The 26,508-nt window shown below is 42.0% G+C and overlaps 1 protein-coding gene across 1 annotated transcript; it reads left to right on the forward strand.

Annotated features, from left to right (window-relative positions):
• Positions 1-593: 593 nt before the first annotated feature.
• On the forward strand, positions 594-24,879 carry FNTA (farnesyltransferase, CAAX box, alpha). Its single transcript, XM_052661416.1, has 9 exons — positions 594-789; positions 3,362-3,447; positions 10,848-10,962; positions 14,334-14,438; positions 18,841-18,967; positions 21,010-21,158; positions 22,710-22,772; positions 23,828-23,999; positions 24,258-24,879. Exons 1-9 carry the CDS (start codon positions 599-601, stop codon positions 24,378-24,380), a joined length of 1,131 nt encoding a protein of 376 aa, XP_052517376.1. The 5' UTR covers positions 594-598; the 3' UTR covers positions 24,381-24,879.
• The last annotated feature ends 1,629 nt before the right edge of the window (positions 24,880-26,508 follow it).

Raw genomic sequence — 26,508 nt, forward strand, 5'->3', positions numbered from 1 at the left:
CAGGCATATTTTAGAGCAGAGACTTTATTTTGATTACGAGCAAGCCCTGCCTACACTTGGTAGTCAGTGTGTGTTAAATGAATGGTTACCTTTCCTATAACGTACACACATCTTCCTTGTATAATCAGAACTTTAATTTCAAAAGACAAAAGCCCTGGTCTACCGGAATTCTTCAGTCTAAACTCTTAGCATCCAAAAGGAAAAAAAAAAAAAAGGTGTACGAGGAATGTAAATGCCAATGCCGTTGGAAGGCTAACGCGGAGCACCGGCGCCAGCCGCTCATCCAGGCTTCCGAGGCTCCCCCGGCGGCACCAACAGCCACCGAACAGTACGAGCACGTTCGGGGCACCACCCACAGGCATTCAGTCATACCCGCGGACCGGGCGTGGGGGAAACCAACGTCCAAGCGAGCGAGACGCGGCCCGCCGGCGCTCAGCCGCGTACACCGAAGACCGCCGGGCCCGGGCGCGGGGCTCTCTGGCCCGCGTCTCTATGGTAGGCGCGGGACACCGGAAGTGGCCGCTGTGGAGGGGGCGGGGCTGGGGGCGGGCCCGGGGGCGGGGCCTCAGCCACCTCCTCAGCTCGCGGCAGAGCAGTGATGGCGGCCGCCGACGGCGTCGGGGAGGCCGCGCAGGGCGGGGAGCCTGGTCAGCCGGAGCCGCCGCCGCCTCCTCAGCCTCATCCTCCTCCGCCGCCTCCCCAGCCGCCGCAGGAAGAGGCGGCGGCGGCGGCGTCCCCTATGGACGACGGGTTCCTGAGCCTGGACTCGCCCACCTATGTCCTGTACAGGTAACGCCCACGGCAGGCCGTCTGGCGCCGCAGACCCCAGTCGCCCGCGCCGGGCTGGCTGGCGGGGCGGCCGCGGCCGGCACTGTGGCGCGGCCTCGGGAGTCCGCGGCTGGGGTGGGGCCCGCTCCAGCCCTGCGCCGGGCGGGCAGAGGTTGTCCGCGGCGCTGGCCTGCCGTGGTCCGGAGCCTGAGGGCTCGTGTGCGGCGGGGCTGCTGGCAGGGAGTGATTTCCTCAAGGTCCCAGGCTGGCTCGATTTGGGGACGGGTCTTCCTTGTGGTTTTGTCCTGCCGACACGCAGAGAGCTCGCCTGAAAATCTTAGGGACCCCGGGACGTTTCCCTTCAGCGTTGTCTTTCAGCGGTTTTAGCGCCGAGTTAGGCTCTGAGGATGAGAAGGGGGTAACAAACCCCGTTACGCGTCCCCTCGCCGCTCGGACCGCGGTGCCAGCGGCGCGCGGTGTAGGCGCTGCCGCAACTTTCTCGCCTTTTCCTTCCCAACTTTTGCCTGGCACTCGGTCCGTCGCCATCCCCATCAGTCGCTTTCTATCGGTCATGCTCATTCCATCCCTCCAGACTCCACTTGAACCTGCAGAGTCGAATGACAAATTTTTAACTTTGCTCGCGTGTCTTATTTTCCCTCCCGTAATTCTAGGTAAACCCCATCCGATAGCTGATTTGCCTAGATTTTACGAACCGAGTTTGAAAGGCACCCCTCCAGGTTGCGTCCACGAAGTTAATGTGTTCGAGCTCTCCGTTGGTGGAGGTGGCCCCCACAGCCCTCAGAGCTCCTCCCCGAGCCGTGCGATAGTCGGGTTTCCTCCCTGACCTGTGTCAGATTCCCCTGCCCCCGAAGCTTTCTCGTGAAGTGAAAGTGAAAGTCGCTCAGTCGTGTCCGGCTCTTTGCGACCCCACGGACTATACAGTCCATGGGATTCTCCACGCCAGAACACTGGAGTGGGTAGCCTTCCCTTCTCCACGGGATCTTCCCAACCCAGGGATCGAACCCACATTGCGGGCGGATTCTTTACCAGCTGAGCCACCAGGGAAGCCCAAGAGTACTGGAGTGGATAGCCTTTCCCTTCTCCAGCGAATCTTCCCAACTCAGGGATCGAACCCCGGTCTCCTGCATTACAGGCAGATTCTTTACCAGCTGAACCACCAGGGAAGCCCCAAAATACTGGAGTGGGTAGCCTGTGCCTTCTCCAGGGGATCTTTCCGATGGAGGGATCTAGCCCCCGGTCTTCTTCATTGCAGGGGGATTCTTTACCAGCTGAGGTACCAGCGAAGGCCTCAGTTCAGTTCAGTTCAGTCGCCCAGTCGTAACCGACTCTTTGCGACCCCATGAATCGCAGCACGCCAGGCCTCCCTGTCCATCACCATCTCCCGGAGTTCACTCAGACTCACGTCCGTCGAGTCCATGATGCCATCCGGCCATCTCATCCTGGGTCGTCCCCTTCTCCTCCTGCCCCCAATCTCTATAGTTTTCTCATACTGCTCCACACCGAGGTCTCACACCTCAGGAAATGCGTGCTTTCCCCTGCGTTTCTCCTTATAAAATGGACACAATTTTAGGATTTGTCTACATACCACAGAATTTTTGCTGTCCATAGCTGATGAGTACACAGAACTGAGAAATGGGCAATAGGGTAAGAATATAAGTAAAAGAGTGGTTAAAGAAAATTTGGTCACACTGAGCAGTTTACACAGAAGTGTCTATAGGCACCCATTGTTGCCACTATAATCTGTTTTAGCTTTGATAATGAGAAGTAGTAGTCACTGAATGTTTGCTATATGCGTTTTTAGGTGCTGTGTTTATAACGTACAGCATATATACTTAAGCATATAGTAATATTATATGGTACATTTAGTGTGTCTAGTGTATAATACATGCTAATTGTATAGTGTATATAGGCATATTTACTGTGTACTGTATGCTTACTATTATGCACGTTTTCAGTGTCTCAGACCTCCAGATCGCCTTCTAAAGTTGGTTGGCAATAGTATCATCTCCATTTTATAAATGACAAAATTGCGGCCCAGAGAGTGTAAGTAACTTTCTCAAGGTCACAGTGGCTAGCTTAATGGTAGAGCCAGTGTTCCACAGATTCCAAGCTCTACTGATCACCTGGGCCACCTCTCCATGTACAAGCAAATGATAGTGGTTACTTTTATTTTAAATATCAGTTTCTAGTTTTTCAGATTATTCAAATAAAAAAGCATTATTTAAATTTTTAAAAAATGTTGATTGACTCCAAAGAGTCTTATTAGACCAATGAATTGGATTGATTTCTAATTTAAAACTATTGTGTACTTGCTACAGAAACCTACTTTTGCATTTATGTAAAACTTTAGATTTGAAAACTATTGATTTAAATTACTTTAATTGGAAAATTATTCACTTTATTTTAAAGTTTCATATTGTAAAACAAAGTGATAGACTTGTTCATGAAGAATCTCACCATGATTACATTAGCTTTAAGTTAAAGTGTAATCATTGACATTTTAAAGTACATCAAATTTCGTTTTTTCTTTACATGCTTGAATATGATCACTGAAAAATATCTATATTTTCAGGGACAGAGCAGAATGGGCTGATATAGATCCAGTGCCGCAGAATGATGGCCCCAATCCAGTGGTCCAGATCATTTATAGTGAGAAATGTAAGTTTATTTATTGGGAAAAGGCCTGTAAGTCAAATTAGTAGCAAAACTGAAATTCACAACTATAGATAGATGACAGATTTTTGTCTGATAAAAGTATAAATGACTTAAACTAATCTTGTGGGTGTTTTGTAATTTACTTTCATGATAACAAATTTCATTTTGTCTTAAGAATGGACATAGTGTAAATATAAGTCCTAAATGTTATTTTATAATACATAGTGGTTACTATGTGATTGTGCTTTTCATTTACTATTTAATCTGCACATAAAATTGATATTGTATCCCTATATCATATCTTACATAAAATAAATTACATGTGGATAAATGATTTACTGTTTCATTTAGAATAAACTTTGGTTGTTGAAACATGAGCATTTTAAACTGTATTTTAACTATGAAATGTTTGACTCAGTTTGAATGCATTTCTGATATTAAAGTGAGTGGATTATTTTCTTTGACAAAGTGTTCTTTCATAATGAATGTGAAATGCTTTGTAAATTGAAGATCATGCAGATGTTATTCTTCAAGGAAAGGATAAACAAGAGAGAATGCTTGTTTTGTAGTTTTGTGTGTGTGTGTGTGTGTGTGTGTGTATGTGTGTATGTTTCTTTCAGTTAAGGCTCTGTTATCCGAAGTCATTCCTCTTTTACAAAAACCACTTGTTTTTTCTGATTATAAGATAATGTCAAGAAATGTTTGTAAAGAAAGAATAATGGTATGAGACTTTGCCTTACCAAATATGAAAGTGTACTACTCAACTTAATAATTAACATGTGGAACTGGTGTAGAAATAAATAGATTAATAAATAATTAAAAATTATCAATGTAGGTAAGAACTTAATACTTGATAAAAAGGACATTTCATATCTGTATGAAAGATGGATTAATCAAGTAATGATGTGCATTTGGCTGTAAATAAAGTTATATCCCTGTATCATATCTTACATAAAATAGATTACATGTGGATTTAAGTTCTAAAACAGAACTGTAAACATACTAGGAGCAAATAGTGTAATCTTTCATTCTTAGGGTAAAGAAAGAATTATTAGGGAAGATGTAAAACCCAGAATTGATTGAGAAAAAGATCAGAAGGTATGAAACTGAAAAGCTTCCAAATTATGAGAGGGATTATATGTGAAGAGATAATTAACTGGAAGAAATAGAAATGTCGGTGAAGAGCTATTAACCTCACCAGTGATCAGATAAATGAAAACTGCAACTTTTCCAGATTTGTAAGGCACTTTATGGAAACTTACAAAGCCATACATTTCTCTTTCAGTTAAAAATAATAAAATCTTTTTTTCAGGTTAAAAAAAAATAACATTTTTAATTCTTAAATATATCATTATTAGAAAGCACAAAGGAAAAGAGGAAAATGACCCATCAATCAAAACTGATCTATGAGTGTATCAGAATATTTTCCTTTGTGCAACAGAAGACACCATGAGTAAGTTAAAAGGCAATTAGCAGTGTGAGAGAAGATGTATAAAGAGAAGGTTGATACTCAGAACCTTATAAGGAATTTCTAAAGAAAGTTAAAGAAACTGGCAGACTAATCAAAAAATAGACAAAGGGTGTGAAGTGGCACTTCATAGAAGACGTAATTTCATTGACCATTAAATAAGGGGGAAAAAATCCATTATCATTAGAAATGAAAAATAATTTAAGCTATTTTGTGATGTCAGATAATTGAGAAGTATGAACAGATCTATAGTGTTCAGTTGGAAATTTTTGTATGTTTAGCCATTTTAGAAAGCACTGTCATGTATATATTTAGTGAAAGTGGGAAATTCTCACATCTTACAACCTTTAAGTGCTGCTTCTCATGATTTGTTCTGGGTTCACTCTGGCTTATGGCTTCAAAGACATGTCCCTGGACTTCCCCTGGTGGTACAGTGGATAAGAATGTGCCTGCCAGTGCAAGGGACACGGGTTCGGTTCCTGGCTCAGGAAGATCTTACATATCTCAGAACAACTAAGCCCATGTGCCACAACTACTGATCCCACGCTCTAGGGCCCGGCCTGAGCTGTAGCTACTGAGCCTATGTGTCTAAAGCTCAGCAACAGGAGAAGCCCCTGTGATGAATAGCCCAAACACCACAACCAGAGGGTAGCACCCACTCTGCACAACTAGAGGAAACCTGCGTGCAGTAACTAAGACCCATTGCAACCAAAAAAATTAATTAAAAAAAAAAGACATGTCCTAGGAGGCTAAGAGCACAGACTTCAGAGCCAGACCACCTGGTTCAGATTATTAACTGTACCACTTTACTGGCTTTGTAACCTTGGACAAGTCATTTTACCTCTCAGTACCTCTGTTTCCTCCTGTGTAAAGCGAGGATAATAGAAATAACTACTGTGTGTGTCTGTGTGTGTGTGTGTCTGTATGTATGTCTGTGTGTGTGTGTCACTCAGTCATGTCTGACTCTTTGCAACCCCATGTGTGTATGTGTGTGTGTGTGACTCAGTCATGTCTGACTCTTTGCAACCCTATGGACTATAGCCCGCCAGGCTCCTCTGTCCATGGGATTTCCCAGGCAAGAATACTGGAGTGGGTTGCCATTCCTTTCTCCAGGGAATCTTCCCAACCCAGGGATTGAACCTGGGTCACCTGCATTGCAGGCTGATTGTTTACCATCTGAGCCACCAGGGAAGATAACTACTTTATAAGCCACCAGGGAAGATAAGTGAATGAATTATGCACGTGAAATAAAGAAATATTGCTGATAACTATTATAATTTACAGTAATTTTTGAAAAAAGAAAATATTGGAAACCAACTATATATTTGTGTTTTGAAGATAGATAAATGTATTGTCATACAATTGTATGCTGTATAACCAGTAAGAGGATCGTGTGTGTGTGTGTGTGCACGTGTGAGTGTGTGTGAGAGTTGTTCAGTCGTGTATGACTGTGACCCCATGGACTATAGTCTGCCAGGATCCTCTGTGCATGGAATTCTCTAGGCAAGAATACTGGAGTGGGTTACCATTCCCTTCTCCATTGGATCTTCCTGACCCAGGGATCAAACCCAAGTCTTCTACATTGCAGACAGATTCTTTGCCAACTGAGCCATCAGGGAAGCCCAAGAGGATCTTAGATCTGTTATAATAGGGACAGATTGTGGAAACAATATTGAGTGAAAAGGGGGCACATAAGTTTTAGAAACTTTGAGTATCATAGTATATTAAATTTGTAATTTTTAATTAAAAGACTTTTAATATAAAAATTTTAATATCAAAAATTTAATGAATATAAAATTCTATTTATTAACCCAAAATTTATTTATGATTCTGCCGATTTAAAATATATAACCTTAAGACTGAGTATCCTAGTCCCACTTTAAAAAAAAAATAGCATTGACCTGTAAATTATGCCATGTCCACTGTATGGAAAAGTGAACAAAGAATGACAGAGATGTATATACACAGGCATGAAAGGACACATCACGGAGGGGAAAATGCCAAAAAGCAGAATGAAAATGTTATACCAACTTCATTAAAAATAAACAAGAACAGAGCTACATTTATCTGCTTGGAAAAATGTCTGGAGAGGCATGTAAACGGAACTGGTAGCCATTCCCACTGACACAGATCCGGTGCAGTGGGCAGCGGCACCGGATACCAGAAACTTCAGGTGCTTTCTAAAGTATCATGTGCTTGCTATGGGCTTCCAAGGTGGGGCTCGTGGTAAAGAACCCACCTGCCAATGCAAGATACGCAGGAGATGCTGGTTCGATCCCTGGGTTGGGAAGATTCCCTGGAGGATAATCTATGTATGCTTGGAAAGAACTATAATTATTCATGCTCTCCTCTGATTTCACTTTGGGGGTTGTATTCTAAGGACACACATACCTGTGTGTGGTGTGCGTGCTGAGTCACATCTGACTCTTGCCACCCCATGGACTGTAGCCCGCCAGGCTCCTTGCCCATGGGAATTTCCAGGCGAGAATACTGGAGTGGGTTGCCATTTCCTCCCCAGGGGATCTTCCCAACCCAGGGATTAAACCTGTGTCTCCTGCATTGCAGGTGTATTGTTTACCACTGAGCCACTGGGGAAGGCACACACATAAACACATTCATGTGTATTGTTTATTTTTTAATGAAAAGTCATTGGATGCTTAAAGTAGTGATTTTTATAAAACAAAATTGAAAAAAAGCTGCATCAGCAGTAGCAGCAGAATGGTTAGGCAGATTAGGATATACTGACATCCATACTGCGTGCAGCCTGCTAAAAGTTTGTGAGGTCTTGTCAGTAACTGGAAAATTGTATGCTATAAGAAAAATAGCATAGCATGTCCACATAGATTTTTAATTGTGGCAAAAGAAGTATGGGAATATTTAACGTCTGGGTTATTTTAGCCGTCTGTCTGGGGCCTTAATCTGTTCTTTACGTTAATCTGTGCTGTGACGTGAGGGCAGTGCAACTGCAGTGCCTCCTGCCTAGTTCATTGTGACTAGCGATATGGTCTTGGGCATCAGACTGGGTTTGTATGTTTAACCTCTACCTCCAAAGTACTCTGGGCCATGTGAACTTGTGAATCTCTCTAAGCCTCAGTTTCTCTTGTGGAAATGAGAATAAAACAGGATAAAAATTGTCAGTCTAAAGTTCCTTCAGTTGAGAGGATGGCAAAGATCAGAAAGTCTGATACTGTCTCAGTGAGGATGTGGAAAGTACAGGTGTTTTCATGCCTTCCTGGAGGCACTGTATGTTGATCAGACCTTTCTTGAGAGGTTCGCCTGGCACTGTCTGTCAGCACCAACAATGCACGTAATCTTGATCCACGTGTACAGCCCACGGAGGTGCTGAATTCGCACGTGTGCACAGAATACAGTGACAGGACAGTGAAAGAAGGAAAGCAACTTGAACATACATTGACAGGGGTGAATTAGATACAGAGGCCATACAACGCAGTGCTGTGCAGCTGTTTCAAAAATGCAGTAAACTTTGTAGTGGAATGCAGTGGGAAATTATGTCTTCTTCCCATTCTTGTTCCTCCAACTGGTATCATTCATAAATAAGCATATATTGGGCTTCCCTGGTGGTTCAGTAGATAAGAATCCATCTTCTAGTGCAGGTGGGTCTGGGAGGATCCTGCATGCCACGAAGCAGCTAAGCCCTTGTGCTCTGGAACCCAGATTCCACCGCAAGAGTAGCCACAACGAGAAGCCCATGCACCATAACCGCGTGAAGACCCAGCACAGCCATAAAAAATAAATAATCATATTTTTTTAACAAGCATGTATTTTAAATGAATAGCTGCTATTATACACCTTCCTTTTTCACTCAACAGCATCTTAGTAATTATTCCACTTCAGTATATTGCAGAGCAGCATTGTTACTAACAGCTGCACAGGGTTTTGTTGTATGGGTGTACTGTGAGGGACTTACCTCATTCTTTACTAATGGAAATTTCAGTTTCCAAGTTTTCTTGCTTTTTTATTTCTTATGTTATCAAATACTCTCAAATGTCCTTGGATGCTTTGGGTACATACAGGAGTTTATTTGTAAGAAAACTTAACTGGATTAAGAACTAGGGTCAATGAGTAGTCAGTTTTAATTTTTAATAGAAATTACCAAGTGGTTTTCTGTAGAGATGTGTACTAGTTTATATGACCTTGAATAATGTATTAGTGAATTTTCAGATGTTCTGGATTTAGAAAAGGCAGGGGAACCAGAGATCAAATTGCCAATATCCGTTGGATCATTGAAAAAGGACGAGAGTTCCAGAAAAACATCTGTTTTATTGACTACACCAAAGCCTTTCACTGTGTGAATTACAACAGACTGTGGAAAATTATTAGAGTTGAGAACACCAGCCCACCTGACTTGGATCCTGAGAAATCTGTATGCAGGTCAAGAAGCAACAGTTAGAACCAGACATGGAACAACATCCTGGTTCCAAATCAGGAAAGGAGTATAGGTCAAGGCTGTATATTGTCACTCTGCTTATTTAACGTATATGCAGAGTACATCATGCGAAATGCCGTGTTGGATGAAGCACAAGCTGGAATCAGGATTGCCGGGAAAAATATCAATAACCTGAGATACGCAGATGACACCACCCTTATGGCAGAAAGAGAAGAACTAAGGAGCCTCTTGATAAAAGAGGAGAGTGAAAAAGTTGGCTTAAAACTCCACATTCAGAAAACGAAGATCATGGCATCTCGTCCCATCACTTCAGGGGAAATAGATGGGGAAACAGTGGAAACAGTGTCAGACTTTATTTTGGGGGGGCTCCAAAATCACTGCAGATGGTGACTGCAGCCATGAAATTAAAAGACGCTTACTCCTTGGAAGAAAAGCTATGACCAACCTAGACAGCGTATTAAAAAGCAGAGACATTACTCTGCCAACAAAGGTCCATCTAGTCAAAGCTATGGCTTTTCCAGTGGTCATGTATGGATGTGAGAGTTGGACTGTGAAGAAAGCTGAGCGCCAAAGAATTGATGCGTTTGAACTGCGGTGTTGGAGAAGACTCTTGAGAGTCCCTTGGACTGCAAGGAGATCCAACCAGTCCATCCTAAAGGAAATCAGTCCTGAATATTCATTGGAAGAACTGATGCTGAAAGCTGAAACTCCAATCCTTTGGCCACCTGATGCGAAGAACTGACTCCTTGGAAAAGACCCTGATGCTGGGAAAGATTGAAGGTGGGAGGAGCAGAGGATGACAAAGGATGAGATGGTTGGATGACGTCACCAACTCGATGGACATGAGTTTGAGCAAGCTCCGGGAGTTGGTGATGGACAGGGAAGCCTGGCGTGCTGCCGTCCATGGGGTCGCCAAGAGTTGGACACTACTGAGCAGCTGAACTGAATATGTATTAGTGAAAAAAAGACAGCCCAGAGCATAAGAGTGTGATGTGAACTCATTTGTATTAAAAAAAAAGGATAGAATCACCTAATATTTGATAGGATATATTTAGAAAGCTATACTAGAATCACTCTGCAGTTGCTTCTCGGGAGAAGGACTGGAAATTGAGTGGAATGGAAGCTTAGTGTGAACTTTCTGTACCGTTTGAGTTTTCTGTCATGGTGTGGATTCCTTTTTCAGTTTAAGAAACTGATCAAAATAAAATGTGAAAAAAATAGCCAAGTGAATATTTGATTATATGCATGCTTAGTTTTTCCTTAATACACAACATCATTGGGGAATCTGGAGTCTGGCATCAACCCCGAATGTGCAGTAAGCTCGGTCACATGCATTGTGGCTGTGACAAATTCCCAGGTTGGCGGTCACCATCGCTGGGCTTGCTTTCTTTTGCTTATTGTTGTAAATCGTATACATGCAATAAGATATCTTTCTCCTAGACATAGAAAACAAACAACATTTTGTACTGTAGTGGTAGTTCTAAGCAAGAAAGACCGTCCTAATGCAGTTGTGTGCTCCATTTTTAGTTCAGGACGTCTATGATTATTTCCGGGCTGTCCTGCAGCGCGACGAGAGAAGTGAGCGAGCTTTTAAATTAACCAGAGATGCTATTGAGTTAAATGCAGCCAACTACACGGTGTGGTAAGACACATCATCACTATTCTCTGTCTGAATGTCTAAGGTTTTCATTTGGATGGCTTTTTTTAACTTTAATTTTTATCGAAATTATAAGTTACATGTGAGTTTAAAGGTCACATTGAATGAAAAATAGCAGTCTCTGCCCCATTCTTTCTCACTACATGGTCCCATTCCCTGAGGTAACAACTCCTCGGTGTTTTTCCTTAAAATCTCCTCTATAAATAACATACTTGGTTGTTTTTAATTTTTTAATTTTAAATATTAGTCTTGCCATGGAAGACACAGAATTCCATCTCCTATTCTGTCTCCATCACAGTTTGTTTTCTCTTTACCAAGGAATAACTTGTCTTCCAAACTCTGTTCCTGTCGAGTGTCTCGTTCCTGTTGAGTGTCTCGTTCCTGTTGAGCACAGTGGGGACCCTTCAGCTCTCTTCTCCACAGATTTGGGCCCGTCACGTCAGGCCTGCAGCTCTCCCCTGTGTCTCGTCCCTGTCTTTGAGATCCCACACCTGTCCCTTTCCTGATTTACTCTCATTTTATAGATCAGATCCTCGAATAGAGGAAAACTTATAAAAGGACGTATGGGAAATTGTTACTGAGATTTTTTTTTATGTTTTAGAGTGTCTTTAGTCCCTTCTCAGCTCTACTAAGAGAATTCAAGATTGGAAATCATTTTCCTTCAGGTTTTCAAAACTGTCCTTCTCTTTCCTTCAGCCTCTGTTGAGAAGATTCCTGTTCCTTCATTTTAACCTTTTCTTTAACTTTGGGGGTAGAGTTTTTTTATATTCTTTGGATAATTACTTCTCTCCTCTGTTCTTTCTGAAGTGTCTTTTAGTTGCATGTTGTAGTTCTGAGACTTGTCTTTTCTTATTTTCAACTCTTTTTTATCTGCTTTTGAGATACTTCCCCAACTTTATCTTCTAACTCTTTGGTCTGCACTCTTTATTTTCCCTAACATGTATTTATTTATTCGGCTGCACTGGGTCTTAGTTGCAGAATGTCGGCTCTCGTTCTCTGACCAGGGATCAAACCCATGCCCCCTGCATTGGGAGCGTAGAGTCTTAGCCACTGAACCACCAGGGAAGTCCCTGCACTCATTTTTATTTTACAAGAGCTCTTTTTCTGTTCTCTGGGTAGTCCTTTTTAGTAGCATTTTTTTTTTTCATGGATGGGATATATTTTCATTTTTCTATTTGTTTGTTTTGGTCTCTTTCCTCCATGTACACATTTCTCTCAAATGACTGGTAGTTCTTGGCTCTCCTTTCACACCTACAGTGGAAGCAGGAAAAACCTGCTTTGGCATCTCTGCGTGTTGCAGAACTGCTCACCGAGAGGGCTTCACTGTGAAGTTAGTGGAGGTGTGGCTGTTCTGTGTGAAATCTTCGTATGTCAGCATTTCTGGGTCTTTTCTCCTGGCTGGTTTGTGGTTTTGAAGAAGAGCTATCAGAGGAGTGTCTGTTTGGCTCCCCAGTTCTGGGGGTCAGTTCTGGCAGGGAAGTCGGGTAGGGTGGGGTTTCTGGCCTGTTATTTGTGTTACTGTTTTAAATTTCCTTGTTTCCAGCCTTTACCTCACCCTGCTTTGCGTTGTGTCTGATATTTCTTTCTGCTTCCGATTTTTCCAGAAAATAAAGCCACTTGTGTGTTGTCGAGGTTTTTTAGGAAAACCCCAGTCCTCCTCCTCCTGCACGTTTTCTTCACTTGCGCATAGCGCACTTCACTTCTGGTCCCCGAGTGTGTGTGGGATTTTCCCCTACCAGGTGCTTCTCTGTGACAGCCCACAGGTGTCCTATAATTTAACTTAACTGTAATGCTATCCGCTTGGAGGTAGTGTTGGATTCCACAGGTTAAGGGCTCTGCTCCACAAGCTACCCCCACCCGGGGCCAATCGCAAATCCTGTGCTTCTGCCTGGTGGGCTGTAAATCAGAGGCTTCAGCATCCACTCCTGGGGCCGACTGATTTTTGAAAGCCGCTCACAGAAGTCAGGGAAACACTTAGGTTCACCAGTTGATTAAAGGGTCTGATAAAAGGTGGAGACACGCAGCCAGGGGAAGAAGTCCATAGGGTAAGGTCGTGGTGGGGGGGGGGGGGCGCGGGGGTCCAGAGCACAGGAGCTTCTGTGCCCGCGGAGTGGGGGGTGTCACCCTCCCGGTGTGTGGATGCGTTCACCCAGGTGGAAGCTCTCCGAACCCCTGCTGCTGGGATCTGATGGCGACCTCCTCATGTGGGCATGATTGCTTGGGACTCCATTTCCAGTCCTTCTCCCTCCCCTGTCTGGAGTACGGGAGGCGGGCCTGAACGTTCTAAGCTTCTGAATCAAAGCTGGTCTTTCAGGGGACCAGAAGCCCATCCAGAGTTGCCTCAGGAGAACTTGGTGTTTTCATAAGTCACTCAGAACTGTCAGTTTGCCATTTTCCTAGTTTGTTGATCTCTTGCAGTTGCTGCGGTATCCCCTCATCCCTGTGGACGCATGCTTTTTCTTTATTGTCATTTTAGTAGGATCTTATTAGAGGGTGAAGTTTGTCTGGAACTATTAGTGTCATCTTCCTTCACTTTGTGTCTCTAATATGCACTTCTTAGCTTGTAAGAAATTCTTTACTGTATACAGCTCAGAACAAATTAGAATTTATTTAAAATCCCTGAACTTATTTGCTGTTTTCTTAAAAACAGTACACCTGAAATTACCTTATAAACCAAACTGAATATGTATGTGCTCTGTGAAACCTAATTTTTAAAATTATAATAGAAATTCTGTCATTTCTTCTATTTAGCACTTCATTTTAAAAGGTAACTTAGAATAGTTTTTTTTGTCCCTTCTTATATACTGAGTTGAAATATTTTGAGATTTTGAATTAAAAATAGACCAGAACTAATTGTGTCTTTAGAGAAAAGGTGTTATTTAATGGTTTGACTTTACCTATGAAGAAATTGAAGAGAAACTTGTTTCAGTTATAAGTAGCATTGTTATGATGGTTTTAAAAGTAAAATACTTGGTAATATTTGTAATGAAATTTGTGTATTATATGAATAATGTATCTAAATGAGCGAGTTATACCATGTGAGGAAAGAAGTTGTTGATGCTTGTGCAGTAGAAACTAGTAACCAGAGTATTACCTGAAAATAATCACTGATTGGTTGTCTTTTCTTCTGTCTCACACTTGCTGCGTTTCACTATTTTTACTTCAAAATTCTTGATTCTTCCAGTCACCAGTTGTACAAGTTTGGACAAGCATAAGCAGTTAAATCCCTGCCTTACTGGTTACATAGAGTACTTAGCAGAAATGTGTCTGTGTTGTTATCTTCTGGCTTCATCTGATGCTGTGCCTGGCCATGTACGTGGAGTAATGACAGTATGGATACTTATTATTTGCTGTAGGCATTTCCGGAGAGTTCTCTTAAAGTCGCTTCAGAAGGATCTACATGAGGAAATGAACTACATCTCAGCAATAATTGAGGAACAGCCCAAAAACTATCAAGTGTGGTAAGATGAACACAAGAAGGAAATGAGTTGCTGTGCTAGTCAGTTGGTGCCTGCCAGTGGGTGACGAACCATGAGGCATTGTTCCTTCGTTTATGATCATAGTTGCTGCACTGGAGCTAATGTCACCTGTCTTACATGTTGTTAGAACTGAGGTGACTTTTTGTTTAGTGTGTGAAATGGCACTTGACCCACAGTTGACACACAAATGTTTGCCGCCATATGATTTAAGACTTTGACATTAACTGTAATACTGCTAGAATCAGGAAAAAATTTGAACAGAAAATCAAAAATTTGAGCAGAAAATCTTTTCAGTTTTCTGTTCAGTTTTCTATTCAGTGTGTTATAAAACGAGTCCCTGGTATTTGGTCTTTTGTTCATTTGTTTATTAAAATTTTTTTCATTGATGCTGGAGATACAAAGATGAATGAAAGTCTGAAAAGGAAAGCAAATAGTGAAACCAGTTATTTTGCAGAGCAGTGTGGAATGTATGATAGTAGGGCTCTTACAGTGTGTGTTCTAAAAATGAAGCTCCTGACTTAGACAAGAGTATGGGTTTTATTAAGGAGGGAGGAGAGAAGTTTGGAGCAGCAGGACAGAGAACAAATAGGAGAGAAAGGCAGAGTCTGGACAGTTCCCAGCGTTGAGTGGGCCCGCATGCAGGGAGCATGCAGGGAGGCGGCTATGGGGGGGTGGGGGGCACCGGGCTGCCGGGTCCTGGTGCAGGAGGAGTGGCCTGTGGCGCCCGCCAGAGCTGTCCCCACTCCGCGCCACTGGCTGCCCGCTCTTCCTCAGGGTCACCACCGCTCGGTGTTTCCTAGTACAGTGACTGACACGCACACACACTGCCCCATCGTTATGCCTGGAATTGAGGATGATTTCTGAAAGGAAAGACCGCTGAGGCCAAGAGAGGACTCTGGGGAGCAACATGAAAGGGCGTGATGCGCTCAGGGAGCTGCGTGTGGTTCCATGTGGCTGGTGGGCCTTTGGGGAGTCCTGCAGTAGGAGCATAAAGAGCCTCACGGACATTGACAAGGGTTTGGACTTGACCTTAGCCGCAGTGGAGAGCTTCTGACACATCTTAATGTAGGTTAGGTGTGTGTCTCAGGAGGTTTACTCTGCCAGCAGGTGGAGGATAGCAGAGTAGGCCCAGGGTCCTGGCGGGCTGTTGCCATGCGGGGTTATGGGAGAGGATGTGGTAGGGCCAGGAGGTAGAGGGATACATGTGAGGGAGGCTTTGGAGACAGAAGTTAAACTTCTCAGGGGAGCAGCGGCGAAGAGTGATGTCTGTATTTTGGCTTGACCATTGGGTGAGAATGGTGGTGCCAGCCACTTGGGGAATTTCGGGGGAAAAAAGCAGCACATTTCTGGAAAAGAAGGGTAGACTCAGGATTGGACAAGTGGGCTTTGATGTGCTTATAGAAAACCTGGCTGAAGTTGCCCAGGGAGTGGTTGAACCATGCTCCCCTGTGGTTGAAGTCACAGCTTCGGATGAGGATGCTCTGGGAGAATTAGAGAAGGCTGGGGACAGAACACAGGTGAGCATCGGCATTCGAGAGGCAGAGAAGTGCTCCAGGATGACAGAGGAAGGAAGCCAGATGTTAGTGTGCTCACAGAAACCAAGAGAAGGGAGTTTCAGGAAGAAAGGAGTAGATGAGAGTATCTCCTCCTGCTGAGAGGTCCAGGAGAGCAGGAGGTGGAGACAGCCCATGGGTTTGTTCCACAGGCGGTTGTCAGTGAGCAGTCCCCCGCCAGGGTGGGGTGGGCAGCCGGGCGGTGGTGAGGTGTCAGGGAGGGTGGCAGGGGCAGGAAGAGGAAACGAGCACGCAGCACCTACAGGGGACGCAGGAGGCTGTTAGGAAAAGAGACAGAGGAAGCAGCTGGTCAGGCTGTGTCTTTTGGGTTTTATTTTCCCCAAGCGGCAAAGACTTCATGATGTGGGGAAAAGTGTTAATGAAAGGGAAAAGGCAAGAAATCTGGAGAAAAAGGGAACAGAGTCAGGGCTCGCTTGGAGTTGGGAAGGGACCCAGTGCACAGGTTAGCCTTTGGAGAAGGAACGGCTCTCAGCTGCAGACCTGTGGTGGAGGGGACTGCTCTCTGGCCCAGTTGGATAATGATTATCTGCATAATCCAATACTGTCCTTAAGAAGGAGTATGAACCCTAAATAGATACTTATCTTCTCAAACAGTTACAACATAATAGATGTGAGAGGAAGTAACAGCACTTGGCAAGGCATGGAAGTGATAGCTATTGCGGATTTCCATGTGTAGAATTTTAAACAGCTTTGCCTCTGTCACTTCTTTCTTTTTGAGTAGATGATGGTTATATTCCTGAGAAATTGCATTATAAAAGTTATTTTAGTAGAAAAGTGACTAGACAGTTTCAGTCCCTCTTTTAAAAGTTATTATATCCTTTGTAATAAGGTGTTTTTATATAAAAGCTGTAAAAGTCCAGACGGGAGTTCCCAGGTGGTCTAGTGGTTAGGATTTGGGGCTTTCACTGCCATGGCCTGGATTCAGTCCCTAGTCAGAGAACTGAGGTTGCACAACCATACAGCATGGCCCCCCCCCCCAAAAAAAAATCCAGAAAATTACCTGAAGAGATGTATAAACTATGTACTATTTTATCTTAAAAAAAAGTGTCCAGACATCACAAGCTTTCTCAGGATTTGACTGCATCTGGCTTTTGCTGAAGAGAAGTAGCTGCCTTCTCTGGACACTGCAGACTCTCATTAACACATTACCATCTATCATTATGAAAAGCAAAATACAGAGCTACCCAGAGCAGTGCTGTTGGAAACCCCGGAGTTCTTAATTGCAGTACATTTTATTTTTTTAATTTTCTAAATTCAGTTTTTAAAATTTATATTTACTTATTTTTGACTGCACTGAGTCTTCACTGCTGCACATGGGCTTTCTGTAGTTGTGGCAGGTGAGGGCTGCTCTTCATTGCCCTGTGCAGGCTTATAGCAGTGGCTTCTCTTGTTGCCCAGTACAGACTCTCGAGCAGGAGGGCTCAGTAGTTGCAGTTCCTGGATTCTAGAGCACAGACCCAACAGTTGGCTCACAGGCTTAGTTCCTCCACGGCATGTGGGATCTTCCCAGGCCAGGGATCAGCCCTGTGTCCCCTGCATTGGCAAGCGGATTCTTACCCACTCTAAAACCAGGGAAGTCCTGCAGTGTGTTTTAAATTCCCCACTCCACTAGTTGCTGTCATAACTAGGATAGTACAAGTCATTCAAATCATGTATGCCAATTAATTGCACTTTTTATTAAATTCTCACCATGAAAACTTACACTGTAAGATCAACCCCTGTATTTAATTAATAATCTTTAAATCATGGAACATCTTAGTATTTTGCTCTGATAAATCATTTTGACATGGTGGAGGACCTAATTCTTAAGTTTTTCCTGAATTACAGAATTTATCAGTAACCTGGAAAAATAAATTGTTACTAGTGTTCACCGACTTATAAGTCTTCTTAAATAAATTATGTAGAAAACTTTCCCTCTGGGATCTTCCTTTTGGTAGAATCTTAGCTTCTTAATATTGTCTAAGATGAAGTTTTCAATTTTCCATGCATGTAGAGTAGGTCATCCATTAAGCATTAAATCTTTCTTTAGCCATTTTCTCCATTACGTCTGGTCATTTTAATATAATGAATATTAATGGTTTTTAAAAAATAGCTCCATTGAGATAAAATTCACATATACTGTTTACCCATTTAAGGGGTATATATGTCCAGCCATTACATATATGTCCAGTAAATTTTGGAACATTTTCACTAATAGATTTTTATAAATATCTCAGCTAAAAGAAATTATACAAATAGAACCCAACAGAGAACTCTTGAAGTATTTTCCTAGTACAGAAATTCCTCTTCTGACCGACTTGGCACAGCTGCTTGCCAGAGTAGACGTGGGCTCTGTTCTGCCCATGAGCTGGTGAAATCAGCAGTTGCTTGAATGGTCGCCCTTCGGCCTTAAGGAAAACCAGCAGCCTGCTGGTACACAGAGGGGCTTCCATACTCTATGAGACAGGATCATGTTCCCTATAGTCAGGCTGTGACATCTGGGCATGTTGAAAAGTCTTTCACAGGATATTGTGGTTGTTGAGAGATTACTGTTCTTCCGGATTTAGCTGCATTTAAACCTTTAAGCCCTTGGTACATGGATTTATTTTACATGAAAATCACTGTTTCTGTTTCTCAGTTGTTATTCAGTGTTCTGAAATTTTTTCTCTTAGAGTTCCTCCTGTGGTACCTTTTCTTCCCAGTAGAGTCTTGAGAATTAGAGGTGAATTTCAGTTTCTTGCATGTCCCTCAGCATCACCTAGTATAACACATGCAGCTGATCATTTGGTTTTGGGGTAAATTCACATAAAACTTCCTTCTGTTGAATTCAGGCATCATAGGCGAGTGCTGGTGGAATGGCTGAGAGACCCATCACAGGAGCTTGAGTTTATTGCGGATATTCTTACTCAGGATGCAAAGAATTACCATGCCTGGCAACACCGACAGTGGGTTATTCAGGTATCATCTTCTTATTACAGTGTTATTCACATTTTTATTTTTTTAACATAATTTAAATTACTATCAGATTATAAGTATATTTAAACTGAAACACATATAGATCATTACACACAATAATGATTAAGATGATTAAGAACTATCAAGATACTTAATTAAACCTGACATCCTTCATGTTGGTTAACTTTCATGATCTATTGGGATATGTTGATGAGTAACTTCACATTAAAGAATAATAATAGTGACTTTTTAATAGTTTTTGATTGAGTTTACATTACATATTATATTTGCTAGCAAATTGAATAGAAAAAGTAGTTGTAAATTTTTGATCAGTTCAGTTCAGTCGCTCAGTCATGTCTGACTCTGCAGCATGCCAGGCTTCCCTGTGCTTCACCAGCTCCCAGAGCTTGCACAAACTCATCTGCATCGAGTCAGTGATGCCATCTGGCCGTCTCATCCTCTGTCGTCCCCTTTTCCTGCCTTCAGTCTTTGCCGGCAGTGAAGTTTTAATACAGCTGTGTTATTTTCATTAACAAGGACATTTTATGTATTAAGGTATTGCATACATAAACCTTGTAATCTGATTTTACAGTAACTATTGAGTATTTTATTTCTGCCTACTTGTTAAAATTTTATGCTAAATCCTGAATAGAAGAAAATAGTTACAACTCCCACTCTGGGCATTTTTATTTGTTCCATCAAACAATTGTAGTGTTGTGTCTTGTGAATTTTTTCCAGTGATTGCTGCTTTCTGCACTATTTATTATACCATGAGTATTTCACCAAAAATTTTCAAGTTGTCTTTGTTAGTTCTCTTCTCTCCATAATTTTAAAAATTAAAACAGCTTTGTAATGTAAAAATTTATATCTAAATCCAATTGTGTATATTTATCTACACGTATTTTAATATAATATTACCATATATGTGCATTTTTGAATGCTTATATTTACTTAATATATGTAATAATATCAAATCACATAAAATTAATATACAGTAGTATAGGTAATCATTGTCTTATTACTGAGTTTGGCTTTTTCTTCTACATTTTCAGCTTAAAGAATGCATAAGGACTTCCTTCGTGATCCAGTGGCTAAGACTCCGCCCTCCCAATGCAGGGCCCTAACCCTAACCCTGGTTAGGAAGTAGATCCCACATGCCACAGCCAAAGTTCCTGTGTGCCACAGCTAAGAGCCACACAGCCGAAACAGGAAGCAAACCAAAAAGCAGTACATAAGCACTTAGTTAGATATACTTTTTATCCCTTTGGATTTAATCTTTAGATTAGTTCTAAAAAGTTGGGTCAAGTAGTTAAAACATCCTTCTAGGTATCTAGATTATTTTCCACAGGATGGTACTGAATTGCAGCCACTTTGGCTGCTAACTCTTACTCCCTAATTTTTCATTCCTCATGACCCTTCCTATCTTTCTTTGTGGCTGCGCCATGAAGCGTGCAGGATCTTAGTTCCCAGACCAAGGATCAAGCCTGTGCCCCCTGCAGTGGAAGGCAGAGTCTTAACCCCTGGACCAGCAGGGAAGTCCCCCATGCCCCTGTCTTTGATGACTTTTCCTTCCCCTCCGTCTCCTTGACCTGCAGCATCACTCCCCTCCAAATATGTAATGAGTTCGTCTCTTCAGTTCTACCTGCTTAACTTTGTTAAAGTTTTATTTCTGTTTTTAAAAAAATTTTTTTGATTATTTATTTATGGCTACACTGGGTCTTTGTTGCTGCATAGGGCGTTTCTCTAGCAGGGGCTAGTCTTGCTCATGTGCAGGCTTCTTGTTGTGGAGCACAGGCTCGGGGGCTTCAGTAGTTGCAGCACACAGGCTCAGCAGTGGCGGCTTGCGGACTTTAGAGCACAGACTATTAAGTTGCTCCGTGGCACGTGGAATCTTCCCGGACCAGGGATCAAACCCATGTCTCCTGCACTGACAGGTGGATTCCTGTCCACTTCACTAACAGGAAAGTCCTTATTTATTTCTTTTCATTGTTTATAAATAATAAGACATTCCTAATTGAATGTTTTATTTTTTTATGTTCTTTTAGGAATTTAAACTTTGGGATAATGAGCTGCAGTATGTAGACCAACTTCTCAAAGAGGATGTGAGAAATAACTCTGTCTGGAACCAAAGATATTTCGTAATTTCTAACACTACGGGCTACAGTGATCGTGCTATATTGGAGAGAGAAGTCCAGTTAGTAATCTTCACTTGTTCACTCCTTAAAAGAATATTTGTGTGCCTGCATGTCTCTCGCATCAGGATACAGCATAGATGAAGACTGCCCCAGTCCTACCCTCATGGAACAAATAGGGCAGGATAGTCAGATGAAACCTATAATGATAAATATACAATTAATACTGTGTATAGGAAACCTTTACTTTTAGTGTCTTAAGTTTCTTGGAATATTGTTGGTACTGTAGATTGAGGAGAAATCATATTTCATAGTGTCTGAGGAGCTTTTTTTAAAACTGTCTCATTAAACGTTAGATAACAGTCCCTGATGCTCCGTTACTTACTCTGGTGCAGGGTTTGGGGCCCAGTGCGTCTGTATTGTCCTGTGCATTCTGCGCTGTGTGGCCGCATTCTCTGCCTTGATGCCCTGGATCTCAGTAGTAAACCCCATCCTAAGCCCCATCACCTCCGGTTGAAAAATGCTCTAGCATACAAAATCCTGTCAGAAGATCTCCAAAGTTCTGAATTGACATGAATTTCTATATTTTATCCATAACCATCTTTTCTGTCTTTGTCTGCTTTATCTCATTGTCTGTTTAAAATTTCAAAAAGTTTGTTGTTTTTATAGCCTGATGAGACCATTGTCATATTGTAATGGTGAAATTTGTTTGAGCAGCTCCTAGGAAGAGCTGATTTTATGGTACATCTGCCTCTCCCTTGCCCTTATTCTACTTGAAACAGGGCAGCTGGCACTAATTTTACCTGTTCTAAGCAGCTGGGTCTGGTGATTTAAATTAACACACACACACAGAGTCTACAATCGAGTGTCCTACATTAATTCTCTTCTCCAGATTTCTTTATAATTTTCATAATGATGAATGAGTTTATTACTTTCTGTGAAAAAAAATGCTATTAAAACTGCACTGCAGCAAAACTAAGATTACTAAAGTTTAGTCAGTGACTTACTCATTTGAGCAAGTATGTAATGAAGCAGAGTTCTATAACTCCCTTGGAATTTTGTCTGATTGGATTTAAATTAATAATCTTGTTAAGGGGAAGAGAAAAGTAGAGAGTGGCCATTTGGAATGGGAACCACTAGTGATAGTTTACTAGTAATCTTGTTTTGGAATTGACTATATAATCTTCTTGTCTTTTTTTTTATTATAGCTTTGAAGATTATTTAGTTCTTTCTCAGTGAGTAATGATTTTTCTGGTATAAGTAGATGTTAGACAAGATTTTTTTCCCCAAGGTTGCTTTAGCGAAAAAAGGAAAGTCTCGTTTTGCTGACATTTCCTTCATAGGGAATGCGTAAGTGAAAGGAAATCTCCCACATTAACTTCTTTTCCATTTGTAAATTGAGCCTTCATATTACTAGTAAATAAGCATTGACCACTGCAGCCTCAGGGAGTCTCTAATTTAGATACAATAACCGAGGGAGGTCCCAGGTCCACCAGGAGAGGTCAGTGGAAGCATACAGCCGCGTTGTGAGGCAGCTGTACAGAAGCTGTTCCTCATTATTGTCACTGCTCTTATAAAGTGATACTTGTTTATTTGTGACCTTTTCCTTACAGGTACACTCTGGAAATGATCAAACTAGTCCCACATAATGAAAGTGCGTGGAATTATTTGAAAGGGTAAGAGGTTGTTTTTGCTTTTATTTTTTAACCTCCTAATATGAGAGATCATAAAATGTGTTCCATCATCAGAATCCAGAAGGATACTAAAGAATTCTCCAGTTCTCTGTCTCTAAGAAGGTAAGTGGAAGAGTGTTGTGACAGCACCCAGGAACAGTGCCCTCTGCCCTTTTCTTTACCTCTCAAGCACATCCCAGCACAGTTTTTAGAGTAGTACGTGAGTAAACAATAGTACCATTTTAACTGTATTGATGAACCCTGTGTCTTTATGTCATAGAACGGAAGACACACACCCGTCTCTGTTCAGCTCAGGATCACAGGAACATGAGATACATCATTTCTAAGCAGATTGCACAGATGCATACCCACTCTTTCTGTTGCATTTCTGGAGATCTCCTGTAACACAGCTCACTCCTTAAGCCAGCATGCTCTCTCTTGCCTGGCCTCTGACTCAGCAGGCCGTTTGTTGAACTGAAAGGTCTCCAAGGGCACTAGGGCCAAAGAGCACAGAGTGTGGAGCCCAGTGGCGTCTGCGTCTGTCAGAGGCCGGGCTCGGCGATGGCTGGGGAGCTGAAGGGATGCACGACCATCTCAGGGAGCAGAGACAGCTCTCCTGTCTTTTTTTCCTCGCTTTTAAATTTTGAGATGGTTTTGTTTTGTTTTTTCCTTTAGTTTTGTGCGTTACAGTTTGAGTTATAAATGATTATCTTTAAACTTCGTTATTCTTTTTAGCTAATTTTACTCTGCTCTTAATTATCCATCATAAAGCTCAGATTTAATTTAAAAATTTCATTTTAGAGCCCTGCTAATCTTTTAATGACCTATGAGGAAAGAATCTAAAAATGAATGGATATATGTGTATGTACAACTGATTCACTTTGCTGTATAGCAGAAATACAACATTGTAAATCAGCTATACTCGGTAATAAAAATTTCATTTCAACCCCACTCAAAATACTTTTTTTGCTTATATTACAGGGCTCATTTTCTCTTAATCTTTCTACTATTCTTGTTCTTCCTTGTCAAAATTGAGAATAGTTTTATTTATTTTTTAGGATTTTGCAAGATCGTGGTCTTTCCAAATATCCCAATCTGTTAAATCAATTACTTGACTTACAACCAAGTCACAGCTCTCCCTACCTAATTGCCTTTCTCGTGGATATCTATGAAGATATGCTAGAAAACCAATGCGACAACAAGGAGGACGTTCTTAATAAAGCGTTAGAGGTAAGCTGGCAGGACACAGCACTTTTCTTCTAGAATCTGTGCCCCAGTACGCATGCCCTTTTCAAAATACGGTTACTCAGAACTCTGTGTAGGGCTCTTCTGCTGTTCAGGGCTACACCCACGTCACTAGTGTACGTGGTCTGTGGTCTGTTTCATTTGATCGTGACCTGAATTAAGCTGTATTAGCCCAGAATCCCTGTTTGCCCTAGGGACTGAATTACACATTCCCTTTAATGAATTTTTGTTTTTCATTTTTAGTTATGTGAAATCTTAGCTAAAGAAAAGGACACTATAAGAAAGGAATATTGGAGATACATTGGAAGATCCCTTCAAAGCAAACACAGCACAGAAAGTGACCCGCCTACAAACGTACAGCAATAACACCATCTCGACGAACTTGATGGGATGCTTTTATTTTTTTAAGAGACTCTAATGAAGGAGTTAAAAACTAGAGCGATCATTCCCTTGGCCTGTGGTGTAAAGCATACGACGCACAGGCACTGCTTTTTAACATGAACTAAGTGTGATGCTCCTTGGGTGCTGCTGCTATTCAGACTAGTTCCAAGTAACTTGATTTCTTTTTAAGCAGGGAATTTGGGGGAGGGAGAGAAAACAGAAAGTCCCATAAAGGAACTTTTGTAGTCTTATCAACATTTACTCTAACCCCTTAGCATCAACTCCTCCCTGAGTGGTTTGTGTGTCAGGATTTGCAGCGTTAATGTTTGCAGGTATGTAAAGGATATAAGTAACTTACCTTCCGGTTCAAAAAACAGGGAATGCAGTTGTTAGATCAGAGCTGCTCTGCCACACACAGCATCATGCTCTCGCTGTAACCAACTAATGCCAAAAGAATGGTTTTGTAATAAAATGACAGATGTATCCTAAAACAATGCCATAGTAGTTTGATTTTTTAACTAGCATTTAACTGTATACAAGGGACATTGTCTCAGCTAAGAAAAGCAGAGAATACATTGCTATAAACCTGAAGAAACCAGAAGTATGACTGTGTTAGAAGAAATGTAATTAAAACGGGGAGTGGTCAGTTCTCAACTACAAGCCACAAAATTCACTCAAGGTGGTTTAAACTCATAGGGTTTGTTGAGGTGTATAGATAGCTCACAGAATACACCCGGTCTTTCAGAAATATATCCCAGCACACCCCCTGCAGGGCTGGGCCGTCACATTGCTGTACCTGTGCTGGGATCTGGAACTGCTGGGTGAGGGAGCCAGCTCCGTGTCCGCCCCCCGCTACGTTCCACATCAGCTCACCTGCTTCCCTTCCCACGGACGCAGCTCCAGCGTGAAGGCTCCCTTTAGTGCCTCTGATTGGAAAGAACCTAAAGGGCATCCAGCACCCGTAACTGCAAAGGAATCTGGGGAAGGCAGTCGCCACAGTTCAGGAGACACGCTAGAAAGGAGCTGAAAGTTGAACAAGCTAGTTCTCTGTAGCTGCACATAATTAAATCTCACCTCACCAATAAAGAATAATTTGATCAGTGTTGAAAGCACCAAACTAAAACTAAAGAAATTATATAGTGTAGAACAGGGAATTCCTTGGTGGTCCAGTGGTTAGGACTTGGTGCTTTCACTCAATGGGGCCTGAGTTCAGTCCGTGGTTAGGGAACTAAGATCCTACCAGCTGCAAGGCATGACCAAAAGAACAAAAAGAACAGTCATCTTTAGAATTCAGAAGATAACTATATTTTTTTAAATAATTTTTTTGTTTTTGGCCAAGGGTCAGTTTGTATGGTATTAGTTCCCCAACCAAGGATTACACCTGGCCACAGAAGTGAAAGTACCAAGTCCTAACTATTGGACTGCCAGGGAAATGCCAATAACAGTATTTTAATAATTGCTGGAGGAAATAATACTCTGTGGGTATTATTGTCAGTTTTTGGGTTTAGACTCTGAAAGTCCCTGATTATATATTTGAAATTTTCATAAAGCATCATCCCTATATAGACAGTGTTGTCGTTCTTTAGTCAGTAAGTTGTGTCTGGCTTTTTGCAACCCCATGGACTGTAGCCAGCCAGGCTCCTCTGTCCATGGGATTTCCCAGGCAAGAATGCTGGTCAAAGGTGCCATAAGGAACAAAAGTTGTATAGAAAAGTTCTCAGAAACTACATCAGTGTCCCCAGACGGATTGGATTCAGGGTTGCTGACTCAGCCTCATAAGAGATGTTAATAAAAAGCATAATGGCAGTTCACTTTGAGAAACGTAACAGGCAGACCAAGCAGTTCCATCAGCCTAGCCACCTGGCATTTCCTGCCTGATGTTTAACTAGATGGCAATTCATTTATCAAAAGGTTGCTTAGTGAATATAGAGTCAAGTGAGGAGACTCCATGGTTAAAATGTACAGTGACTTATTTTGATAATCCTCACGAGGGCCATCTCCTCATGGGCAGCTGGATACAGAGACCTGGGGGTACATTTTTTTTCACTGGACTAACAACATGTTAGTCCAATGAAACATTGGACTGTTAACATGTTAATAAACATTGGACGAT

Source organism: Budorcas taxicolor, chromosome 24 (genome assembly GCF_023091745.1).
Source record: "Budorcas taxicolor isolate Tak-1 chromosome 24, Takin1.1, whole genome shotgun sequence".
Taxonomy (NCBI): domain Eukaryota; kingdom Metazoa; phylum Chordata; class Mammalia; order Artiodactyla; family Bovidae; genus Budorcas; species Budorcas taxicolor.